The following is a 12,622-nucleotide window of genomic DNA, read 5'->3' on the forward strand; positions in this document are numbered from 1 at the left end:
AGGTACTGACAGCAAGCGGATAACCTAGCCAGGCCGCCTTTGTTTGTTTGTGTGTTACTGTGTAACACTGTCAGGCCTTGGCCACTTCCAAGCTGTGAGAACCTCTCTACAGCCGCGTCTGCATATAGTGTGATTTACAATTGTGGCTCTGAATCAATATTTTCTTCCATTTCCGAGTGGATTGTTCCATTGGCAGGGGCTCAAGAATGGACAGTATTTGTTGAAAAATGGGAGGATCCCATCACCATTTTACAAAATTCCCCTTTAGAAAATTTTAAACAATCCCTCCACAGTAACTGCAATTTTTCACAAAACTATGTGAAATAACTCTATCTATAAGTCTATCCCGCTAGCTCCTGTATTAGCCCATGACAAGTGACAGACCTACTGTAAATTTTAAAAAAGTACATTTTTCAAATACCTACCATGTTTGATATCTGATTACTCGCTCAACAGACAGACAACATTTGGAAGTGGTATGTTTTTGACTCCTGACGTAAGAAATACATTTGAGGCATCTGGTTAGCTCGCTAGCTTTCAAGCTTGTTAGCTCGCTAGCTTTCTAGCTTGTTAGCTCGCTAGCTTTCTAGCTTGTTAGCTCGCTAGCTGGAATGGCCTTTATTGTCATTATACAAGATGTACAACGAGATTGGAGAGCTTCTCAAGTTAAAAAAAAGTATATACGTAAAAGTAGAGTAGAAAAGACAATTGAACAAGATATCTTGTACATCTGGTTAGCTCACTAGCTTTCTAGCTTGTTAGCTTGCTAAAGTAGAGTAGAAAAGACAATTTAACAAGATATCTTGTGCATCTGGTTGGCTCGCTAGCTTTCTAGCTTGTTAGCTCACCAGCTGTCGAGCTTGTTAGCTCGCTAGCTGGAATGGCCTTTATTGTCATTATACAAGATGTACAACGAGATCGGAGAGCTTCTCAAGTTAAAAAAAAAGTATATAAAAGTAGAGTAGAAAAGACAATTTAACAAGATATCTCGTGCATCTGGTTAGCTCGCTAGCTTTCTAGCTTGTTAGCTCGCTAGCTTTCTAGCTTGTTAGCTCGCTAGCTGGAATGGCCTTTATTGTCATTAAACAAGATGTACAACGAGATTGGAGAGCTTCTCAAGTTAAAAAAAAAAAAGTATATAAAAGTAGAGTAGAAAAGACAATTTAACAAGATATCTTGTGCATCTGGTTAGCTCGCTAGCTTTCTAGCTTGTTAGCTCGCTAGCTGGAATGGCCTTTATTGTCATTAAACAAGATGTACAACGAGATTGGAGAGCTTCTCAAGTTAAAAAAAAAAGTATATAAAAGTAGAGTAGAAAAGACAATTTAACAAGATATCTTGTGCATCTGGTTAGCTTGCTAGCTTTCTAGCTTGTTAGCTCGCTAGCTGGAATGGCCTTTATTGTCATTATACAAGATGTACAACGAGATTGGAGAGCTTCTCAAGTTAAAAAAAAAGTATATAAAAGTAGAGTAGAAAAGACAATTTAACAAGATATCTTGTGCATCTGGTTAGCTTGCTAGCTTTCTAGCTTGTTAGCTCGCTAGCTGGAATGGCCTTTATTGTCATTATACAAGATGTACAACAAGATTGGAGAGCTTCTCAAGTTAAAAAAAAAAGTATATAAAAGTAGAGTAGAAAATACAATTTAACAAGATATCTTGTGCATCTGGTTAGCTCGCTAGCTTTCTAGCTTGTTAGCTCACGAGCTGGAATGGCCTTTATTGTCATTATACAAGATGTACAACGAGATTGGAGAGCTTCTCAAGTTAAAAAAAAAAAGTATATAAAAGTAGAGTAGAAAAGACAATTTAACAAGATATCTTGTGCATCTGGTTAGCTCGCTAGCTTTCTAGCTTGTTAGCTCGCTAGCTGGAATGGCCTTTATTGTCATTAAACAAGATGTACAACGAGATTGGAGAGCTTCTCAAGTTAAAAAAAAAAAGTATATAAAAGTAGAGTAGAAAAGACAATTTAACAAGATATCTTGTGCATCTGGTTAGCTTGCTAGCTTTCTAGCTTGTTAGCTCGCTAGCTGGAATGGCCTTTATTGTCATTATACAAGATGTACAACGAGATTGGAGAGCTTCTCAAGTTAAAAAAAAAGTATATAAAAGTAGAGTAGAAAAGACAATTTAACAAGATATCTTGTGCATCTGGTTAGCTTGCTAGCTTTCTAGCTTGTTAGCTCGCTAGCTGGAATGGCCTTTATTGTCATTATACAAGATGTACAACGAGATTGGAGAGCTTCTCAAGTTAAAAAAAAAAGTATATAAAAGTAGAGTAGAAAATACAATTGAACAAGATATCTTGTGCATCTGGTTAGCTCGCTAGCTTTCTAGCTTGTTAGCTCGCTAGCTGGAATGGCCTTTATTGTCATTAAACAAGATGTACAACGAGATTGGAGAGCTTCTCAAGTTAAAAAAAAAAGTACATAAAAGTAGAGTAGAAAAGACAGTTTAACAAGATATATACAAGATATACAAGAAGATATCCAAAATATACACATAGTATTGCACAGGAGCATATGCAGGAGCAGACATATTGCAGATATATTAATTTAGTGCAATGATAAATAGGTCATAGTGCAAATAATGACTGGTGTATACAGATGAGTAATGTCACATATCAGTGTATTTTATTGGGTTGTTAAATAAATAAATATGATTGACAGCTAACGTCTGTCTTGAGTCCCTGCAGCATATGAGTTGTGCAACGTGCTGTAAACAATGAATAATAGAGGTGTAAAGGTAATATAGTTATTTCAAGCCTAAATGGCTTTATTAATGTAGAAATAATTACAAATTCATAAACAGGTTTTTTACAAAAATATAAAATTTATTAACATTGAATCCTACATCATGGAAATTCATTTATCAAGGTCGGGTCTGGAAATAATTAACCATTATAAACGAGAGACTGTACTAACAAAAGTTATTGGTGTTCTTCAAATAGCACGACAGGGCATCGTTGCCACTTATAGGAGTATTAACAGACAACATGATGCTACATAAAATGAATTCCCTTCGGGGTAAAAGCAAAGCTTGTGAGTCACAGAAAATGGGTCCATTACTTTTGTATGTTCCTGGACATTATTTCTGCAATTGGAATGTCCTTACAATTCATACGTCTTCCACCCCTGACATTTGAGTAGGCTTTTCTTCTCAAGGGTCAATACTACAGAAATGCTTTCGAGCTTGCCCTTTTCTGATTTTATTCAACTCGTCACATCCATGACACCCCCCCAAGTCAGCTGGAGATGTGTGGCTTCTTAGAAAGTATATGTTACATCATAAAATATGTTAAGCTCATTTTAAGTTGTCTTTGCTTCCCATCCTTGCTGTCAGCATGCATGCGGATTTAAATCAATCAAAGGTATTGATTCGTTTTGTTCATTTGTTGTCAATTCACTCCACAGACTATGTCCTCTCTCAACTGGAATAGTGATCTGTGTCATTTCAACAGTTCTGCCTCCTGTCATAATTATTTGCTGAAACATAAAGTGCTTGGTTTTGTGCAAATTGCTGAAAAAATAAAAAAATAAAAAAAGATAAATTTTTGGTTAACATGTTTTTTGGTTAACATCAAAAGTGTACTCAAAATTTTGCCTCAGTTTACATACATTTTGCATATTGCGCATGTCATGACATGATATTAATACACTGTGTGAGTCCAACTATGGTTTTAATGTGTTTTTATTACAAAACATCCGATTAGCATCCGATTTGCTATGGAAACAGGAACCAGGTGTCATCTCCATCTCCAGCTATGATGATGTCACCAGTGGTGTTAACAAAAACATGTTTTTATAGTTATATAAATGAGGAATGAAAAAGCTTAATTTTACTTTACTTAATTTTTTCCTTCCAAATTCAAATTTTGTTTTTTATTTTTATCCACACATAGCTGGATATTTTTAAAACCACATATTTTCCCCTCTCTGTTGGTCACAACAAAAAAAAATGTATCCATACGTAACCATATAAATGCACTGGGAACCAGTCATAAGCATGCTGCTCTTTAAAGTGAAGCAATACTTGGGCTTGCAACTACAAAGTACAAGCTACAGGTCGCTTCTATAACAGCATACAGCATACATTGCCGCTGGGAAACATAAAACTCTGGTTATTGGCATCCATACCCAAACTGGATAATTGGATTTTTCTCAAAATCCACATTTTGGCCGCAGGTTTGAAAACCTTCATTTTTAGTCCCAAATATTTGAGGGCTTGAGTGGAAAAATAACTTAGCCCTACGCAAAGAAACTGAAACCAGCAAAATGCAACACAATGTGTAAGTGAGAGTAGGAAAGCGTAAAAGCATATTCAAGTGTCAAAATGCAGGCTGTGCACAAAAAAATATATATGTGTTGTCATTTTTTCTCCATTTGATGACAGGTGATGCTATGATTCACAACAAAAAATAAAGTTACATAAAAACAACCTATTGACACAAACAGTCAGCAGGATTTTAGCAAAAGCCACGGTTTTAAATGTCTTCTCGAACGGTTCCAAACTGGAAATAAACAGACTTCTCCCATCTGTCATAATAATGTGAGTCAAAATCAGCCTTGACATGCTGTTGAAAACAGGGATTGAACAGTGGTAGCGCAGCGAAGCCCACTGTTAGCAGAGTGTCACCATTAGTAAGACCAACCAGGGAACACCCTCTCTGAAAAAAAAAAAAAATGAAATGTGAGAAGGAGCTCCTAATGGCCTGCGTATACATATGTATTAAATATACTGTGGAAACAATATGAAATCAGTCATGCTACAGAATATGGTCTTTCAATTGCATATGGCAACAAATGTTGCAAGAATTCAGTTGATATACAATGAAACTTTAAAGAGGGAAGTACTGAAGGACAAAGTGAAAATTATTTTGTTTTTTATTTATTTTTATTTTTTTACTATATGTGGGCTAGGGATCGGGTCATTTAAATTCAGAAGCCATCTCTCAGAGTCCGACTGAGTGGCTGTGTTGTTAGCTGCTGCCTCCTCTAACTTTCCCCATACGTCAAATGCCTTCCCAGCCTTCAACCCCCCACCACAACAGCTGGTGTCTCAGCAAGGACCCTGACGTTACACTGTCAGTGCAGGCTTTTGCCGCGGATCAAGTCTAGTAGTATCGGGGGCCCCTAATGGCCCTCATGCAAAAATGCACACAGTAGGACATAATGCGTAGACAGTGTCCACAAAACCCTTCAATCCAAAGTCTAAATCTTCAGTGGTAAATTAACTTCAACCACCATAGTTTGATCCAAACTTCTACATTAGAACCATAGAAAATTATACGACTTCCTGAAACTACAACTGGACTCTGCCGTCCTAAAGCGCCTTAATTTAAGCTTAACCTCACTTTGTTATGGAAGAGGAAGAATTACAACTAAAACGAATCACAGAAAACCACAATGTCACATACGCCATAATCTTTGGTGAGTTATGTTTATTGAATGAAGTCAAAATGGGTCATTTTGAGCTTGTGCTTATATTACACGTTTCCGAGTCATAATTAAGTTTTAACATTTGAACTTGCTTAACATGAGCAGATTCAATTTTCCTTCTGACTGTTTAATTTGTCATGCTTACTTCCTATTACTTTTTTAATGTTGCTAATTGCAACTTATACAGAACTTCTGTGGTTAAAAAAAACTGTCTTTTGGTCAAAGGTTTAGCGCCACCTGCTGCTCCGGAATTGCTCCTGACGACCTGCAGATGCAAAACCATACTGACGTTGTTCTGTTTTTAGCTTTGGTTTTAGAACTATAGTAATTGTTATAGTTTTAGAACTATAACAATTTCAAATGTTAATAACTGGAAGCTGCTAAAAGCTTGTAACTAAATGTAGTATCTTCCTGCTGCAGCCATGGGGCTTCAGGTGTGCTGAGGTGGTTCTGCCCAGGAAATGACAAATATGGGCATTGGGAGAGAAAGCAAAGAAGACGGCAAGACATGTCACAACTAAGAAACACAATCATGACAGATAGGCTTAATTTAGCTCACCTGTGATGGATGAATGGATGCATGGATGGATTTTCCAAGCACAGGCGATTAACTTGTGCAGTGGGAATTTGGGAAATGATGTTTTAAAACAGTATAGTGTCTGGTCAACATCAGCTTCTGTGCGTATGCCTACAAAATGAAAACATCTTGGACAAATTCCTCTGCTTTAACTGTTACTCTCAAATATCTTAAGTTTTATTTTTCTACACAAAATAAGATGAAAAATAAATAAACAAATCAAGAATAAAGAAAATCAATCAATCAGTAATAAATAAATATAATAATAAAACGGCAAATAATAAAAACTTAAGAAACTACATATAGTTGGTGGGTAGACAAATTATTTTTTCAGATTAAAATGAACAAAGCATTATTAGAACCCTGTAGACATGACAAAACATGACTATAGTCACATTTATACTCTTTTTATTTACAACATATTGCGCAACTGCAGGGTTTTGAGACACATGCTAACTCGCAAACTACAGAGCTAGCGACCTAAACGGTAGCCTTCAAGTTATTTCCTTTAAACTTAAATAGCCAAAAACCTACCACTTCCACACGGATAGGGAGGATAACTATTAACAGTTATTTAACCTTTAACATGAACATTAATCAAATGTAATAATTTTTCTGGGTACATGATACCATACAGCATCCATAACATTAAACTTTCATATCAAGGCGGGGGCCTCAAACTAGTGTCCTGCGGGCCACATTTGGCCCGTGGGCCGCGTGTTTGAGACCCCTGCTCTACATACTGCATGTGGGACAACAAACACAAGTTTTTTTTACCTTAATTTGCCCAAGATGATAATTATTGCAAATGTCATCTGCAATAAAATGTTTTGGAGACATTTTTCTGTATTATGTATTAGCATCATGCATGCCAGACGCTATATAACTGTAACATATGTATCCGATGTGTTAATTTACTTAATTTTATTTCACCAATAATTCACTTCATATGTATTTGTCGCTATATGCATTTTTTTACATGTTTTTTTTTTACATTATTTTATTTGCATTTATTTTGTTGTGTAAACTTTGACATTGTGTGATGTCACTTCCTGTCTTTCTGGCGCGCTCCTCTTCAGTCACCTTTTGACTGCTGAGGAGGAGGTATGCTAGTCAATTGCTAATTGTATAAAATGTAAATATGTTATGCGTTTCACCCCAGTGTATGTTCATATATTATGTACAGTATGTAAATACATCTAGTAAACGTTACTGTTGTTAGATAAGTTTTAAGTAGTTCGTTTTGTGGTGGTGTGTGGTGTGTTGACGCTGCTGTACATTTTGTTTGTTGTGCACAGTGTGCAGAGGAAATAAACGCCCCCCTTCGGTTGGCGAAGGAATTGCAGCCTCCCACGCCTACATTTTATCCATTTGTCTATATTAGCATAGAGTTTACTGTATGACCAGTCCAGATTGTATAATGTCTCTACTGAGTCAATATGATATCTTATGCTGTATGTCTTATTTTGTCTTATTATGTGTGTTATACTTAGAAGGCACTATATAATGTCAGAAGATTGGAAACAGGATTTCTATGCTTTTGCTATGAAAATATTACATTTATAAATATGAAATGCTACTTTGCGGACCTTCTCTTATCACGACCGAGTCTGGAACCAATTTAACCACAATAATTGAGAGATCTTTCTGTAATTATAGGGACTACATCACAGCAGCTCTAGGAATACAACACACAGTGTTTGCTAACAGAGCGGTAGCACCAACCAGAGTGACGGAGAGGGACTAGGAAACAAGTTTTCTACGACAAAATGCCATCAAAACATGCTGAGAAGTCTATAGGAAGTAAACATGAATGTATGTTTACATACTTTGTTTGTCAGTATATCCCGTTCTAAAACTTTTAGCATGCAGTAATGCAAAAGAACTGTAAAATGTTTAACATACAACGCACACTTTACAGCTTAAAATGAGAAAAATAATTCCAGTTTGGCTGTATATATGTAAATATAATATGTGGCTAAATGTTTTTAACCCAATGTGACCCACAGTCAAAAAGTTCTAGTCTAAAGTCGTCTGGAACAGGCTCCACTTTTGCAGCTCCTGTTACATTTTGCTGAAGGAGAAAAAAAAATGGCTGTTTTGTGTGCAATTTTTCCAGACCCCTGTTCTGGAGCAGGGCTATCTCTCCCTCTCTTTCTCGGTAGTGCAGACTCTGTAGGACCCAGCGGAAAAGCGCCTGCGCTGATAGAGAGGGGGGGAGAGAGAGAACTGTGCGCATAGAAGAAGCTCTCAGACCAGTCAGTGGCTTCATGGAGTTATGTACCTCTGATGCGCCGCCATGGATTGCAATTCGCGATCACTGCTTTTGCTTTTACCTCTTTTACTGTCTTTTGTGTTTCCAGCTTTTTCCGTCGTCTATCCCCCAAATGAAGGTAAGCAAACTTGCGCGTAAATGTGTGAATGTGTGTGTGTTGCTGTATTGAAGTGTGTACAGCACACGCTGCGCTGCATCGGCTCGGACTTCTTCATGTCCAAATGATTGTAATTAAAACCACAACATTACAATAGAAAGACCGATGTGCGCCATGTGGAATGTTAGTAGTGACACATTTTACGCACACAAAAAAAAAAAAACCGTGAACATAGACACAAAGAAGCCAGACAGGGTACTCCGTAATTTGGGATTATCTCTCAAATAAGGATTAAATGGGAGTTCTAAGGGGGTAAAAGGGTTCAAAGAACCTCATTTGTAAGAGATCGTTCAACGTTATGTTCTGTTTATTGATATATGTAGAGCGAAAGCACACTTTTGGACTACAGTTCCACGTATTTATCAACAATAAACATGATTTGAGTGCGTAAATACGCAAATTCACCTGTAATGATTTAGTCTTTATGCAAAACATATACGGTTACTGATGGTTTTATGAAGTCATATAATGAAATAATAACACAACACGACTCGCTTCTATTTTTGCCTGAGCTTTGTCACCAAAACACGGCGACAGAGAGAAAGAAGCGTGGTTGCACTTTGGTTGAAAGTCACCTGTTTAAACACTTGAAACTGCCCTGGAAACAAAGTGAAAGCCACACGTCTTGTTTGTTTGGATAACTTTTTTTTTTTAAAAAGTGCTTCAAAGCCTCAAGTCACAGACATATATATATATTTTTTTTGCAGAGAGCAACAGGGAGTGATGTGTGTAAAGTGCGCCTTTTAGAGTCTTAATTGTGACCAACAGTCGCGTATACAAATAATGACCACACTCTGAATCATTTCCTTTTAGACGAATTACTGTCAAACTCTGAATTATTTCCTTTTAGTTCAATTCCTCAGCAATAAGTCAAGTTATTTGTGTTCAGTCACTTCTTGAGGCAATCTCGTTGTGCTTAATGTTAATTAACAGACAGCAGTGCGATGTTACCTCCAAAAGTATATCATTAAAAATATAGAAAATATACTCCATCCGTAGAATAACTGTTTGGAAGTTTTTAAAAGTTTTTAAAAGTTTGCACGTTTACTTTTACTTATATATACGTGGGAAACAATACATTTAAATAACTTTTTTAATAAGAGTATACATCCAAACAGCCTGAGTAGGCTCGTTCGTCTTTATTTCTTTTTTAAGTGCATACAACCAACGTTTATTCTGGTGTGGTCCATTCAAAATAATAAAAAAAGCTCACTTCAGCGCTGTAATTACTTATGAAAATGGAAAACATTGTCAAAATGATTGATTTTCCAAATCAGACCTATTCTATCCAAAAGAAGCAGGGGTGGAAATACGCCCTGGAATATTAAAGTGTGTGTGTGTGTGTGTGTGTGTTTCATAGAAATTGAAAAAAAATCGGATGAAAACAACAATTTTAATTATAAAGACCATGCAGGGGGTTTCACGTCTGTTTTATAAAAGTACGCGAAATATGAATATCGACTTTTTTTATGTTGATTTCAAGTTGAGACACCTATTGCATTGTTTGAGGTGCTGTTTTAGGTTTTAGATAGAAGATGTGTTACCGGTAACGCTTCAATTAGACAGTTACATGACAGTGGGATTACGATTCAAGCTGTCAGTAATTAAAGTGGACGTATGCAAAAACTTTGTTTAGTCTGTGTAGGACTCGTAATGTAAGTAGTAAATAAAAGATTTTTGATCAACAAAAGTGAATTTGTATTTTAAAAAAAACATCATGATGCATTCAAAATATTGCATTATGCCACTTTTCGTGATTTAGAAAAGTCAAAATGTATTTTCCATAAATCCTTATTCAAAGTTATAAAAAATACTTTTAGTTTGAGTCCATTTTTAAATAGTATGTAAATGAAGGGAATATTTGGCATTTTTAGCACTTTTTAGCATGTATTTGCCAGTATAATTTTTTTAAATACAAAATCACGTCATATTATCGGTTCATATTTCTTATATTGCGTGCGTTAACGTGCTAAAAAGTTGGTGCGGTCATGCTGGGGCGTCGGGAGGCCGGTGGTAAGCTATTTTTAGGCGGCTGAGAGGGAGGCTTGGCCCCGGGAGCCCCGCGGAGGAGTCCCGCTGGGACGGATCGACGTTTACGAGATAGGATATACCTTTTTTTTGGGAGGGGGGGGGTGCTCTCAAACTGTTGTTATCCGGTCTCCTTCTTCAAAAAAAAATAACCTCTTTCCTCAACCAATCACTGAGCTGGAAAAATGACAGCGTGCGTTTGGGCATCACCATCGGACAAAACGCTTATGTCCATAACCGGTTATTTAGTCCATTTTTTTTGGTATGTCTAGGTGTGTGATAAGTATAGGGCATAAAAAAAATGAAGAAAGAAGAATGGGGGCAGAGGGGTTGGGCGTGCACGCAGCAGCAACATCAGACAGAGCGACTGTGCACTTGAATTATTCATAATGGGAGGTGAGCACTTCATCCTTTAACACAGACACAAGTCGCCTTGCTTTGCCTGCACTGCAGCCTGCCAACCTTCACATGCACGCAGCAAGACAGTGACTTCTATACTTCATCATGGATCACTTATTGGCTGGTATTGATTTGGTTGTGTTTGGTAATTTCATGACCAAATGGAATGTTTGGCTCAAGGATGTATATGAAGTAGAAGTCTGATGAATTGGAATATTTCCCCCCCTTTCAAGTGCAGTTCAATGTATAGTTTTGAACTTAGCCCACGTCTTAAAAGTCAGCACGTAATTATATAAAAAGGTATAAAAAGGAGATGTGTTGGAATTAAAAAAGAAAAGAAAAAAAAACCTTCACAGTAGTGGCTCTCAAGTGGTTTGGCTGCAGGACCCAACCCTGTAAAGACAAGCGGTGACCCAAATTTCTGATTTTTTTTTCTCAAATATTTTATATTTAATGAAAAAAACGGCATAGTTTGAATTTGACATTTCAGGAACAATAAATTTGTATCCATAAACTCCAAATTATTTCAACAAAATGCTGCTAACATTTGGTATGTATTTACTGGCCCAGCAAAGCATGTTGTAATTTACAGATGCGCTAGCTCGATGCTAATTTACATTGAAAAGCCCATAAACGTGCTAGCGATTAGCAGTATATTTAGCCGATATATTCATTCATTCATTCATTTTCTACTGCTTTTTCCTCATGTGGGTCGCTTGGGCGCTGGAGCCTATCCCAGCTGTCTTCGGGCGTGAGGCGGGGTACACCCTGGACTGGTCGCCAGCCAATCACAGGACACATATAGACAAACAACCATTCACACTCACATTCATACCTATGGACAATTTGGAGTCGCCAATTAACCTAGCATGTTTTTGGAATGTGGGAGGAAACCGGAGAAAACCCACGCATGCACGGGGAGAACATGCAAACTCCACACAGAGATGGCCGAGGAATTGAACCCTGGTCTTCTACCTGTGAGGTCTGCGCGCTAACCACTAGACTGCTGTGCCGCTAGCTGATATATAACAAGCATAAAATATTACCAGGCTCAACAATAGTCAGGACTGGACCAGACTTAGTCTTCTTCTATGATAATTGGGTTTCAAATAGCACTACAGAGTATTATCGCCACCTATAGGAGTATTAATAAATGACAAAAATGCCCACTGTCCATGCACACAAGGTATATGTTTACATTGATGTACCTGTTTGGACCTTTGGCATATTTCGCTGCCTTTCTTATATAGCCCAGTTTTCTAAAAATACATCAGTTTCCCGGTTAGATGTGCAAGGTCTGCTGCATGATGCTGGTATGCTAAGGGGTGAGTCCATGGAAGAGGTGTCTGGGTGTCCATGTGTCCATGCTCAAGTGTCCAGGACGTTGCGGTTAGGGCGTACTTGCATGTGCACACATTAGTTTCTATCCGAGCATACGGTTTCAAGTGCTCTTTTGGTGTGGATTTGTGTATTTCTTTGTAACAGTGCACCAACGGAGTGTTTATATACGTGTGTGTGAGAGTGTTGGTGCTGAGTTGTCGGCCAAGTACAGCTGGAGAGAGGAGGGAGTGTGCGATATAAGAGCTGTTTAATTTTCTGCTCTCAAATTCCCTCCGCTTGCCTCAATTTGAGCAGTGGGCTCGGCTCATTGAGAAATGTAAATTGGAGGCAATAGGCCTGGATGCTGAGCCGCTATTATCTGACATGAACAGATAGCTTCATTAGACGCTAATAGGAATGTGT

General features: G+C 37.5%; 1 protein-coding gene across 3 annotated transcripts in view; it reads left to right on the top strand.

Annotated features, from left to right (window-relative positions):
- Positions 1-8,243: 8,243 nt before the first annotated feature.
- The window catches only part of epha3 (eph receptor A3), a 144,281-nt gene continuing 139,902 nt past the window's right edge, over positions 8,244-12,622 (top strand). For all 3 annotated transcript variants that reach the window (XM_058082512.2, XM_058082511.2, XM_058082513.2), the window contains exon 1: positions 8,244-8,413. In XM_058082512.2, the coding sequence (XP_057938495.2) occupies positions 8,320-8,413 (94 nt within the window). In that variant the 5' untranslated portion in view covers positions 8,244-8,319. The remainder of the gene's footprint in view (positions 8,414-12,622) is intronic.

This window comes from Doryrhamphus excisus, linkage group LG12 (genome assembly GCF_037039965.1).
Source record: "Doryrhamphus excisus strain RoL-2023G ecotype Guam linkage group LG12, RoL_Dexc_Guam_v1.1, whole genome shotgun sequence".
NCBI lineage: Eukaryota > Metazoa > Chordata > Actinopteri > Syngnathiformes > Syngnathidae > Doryrhamphus > Doryrhamphus excisus.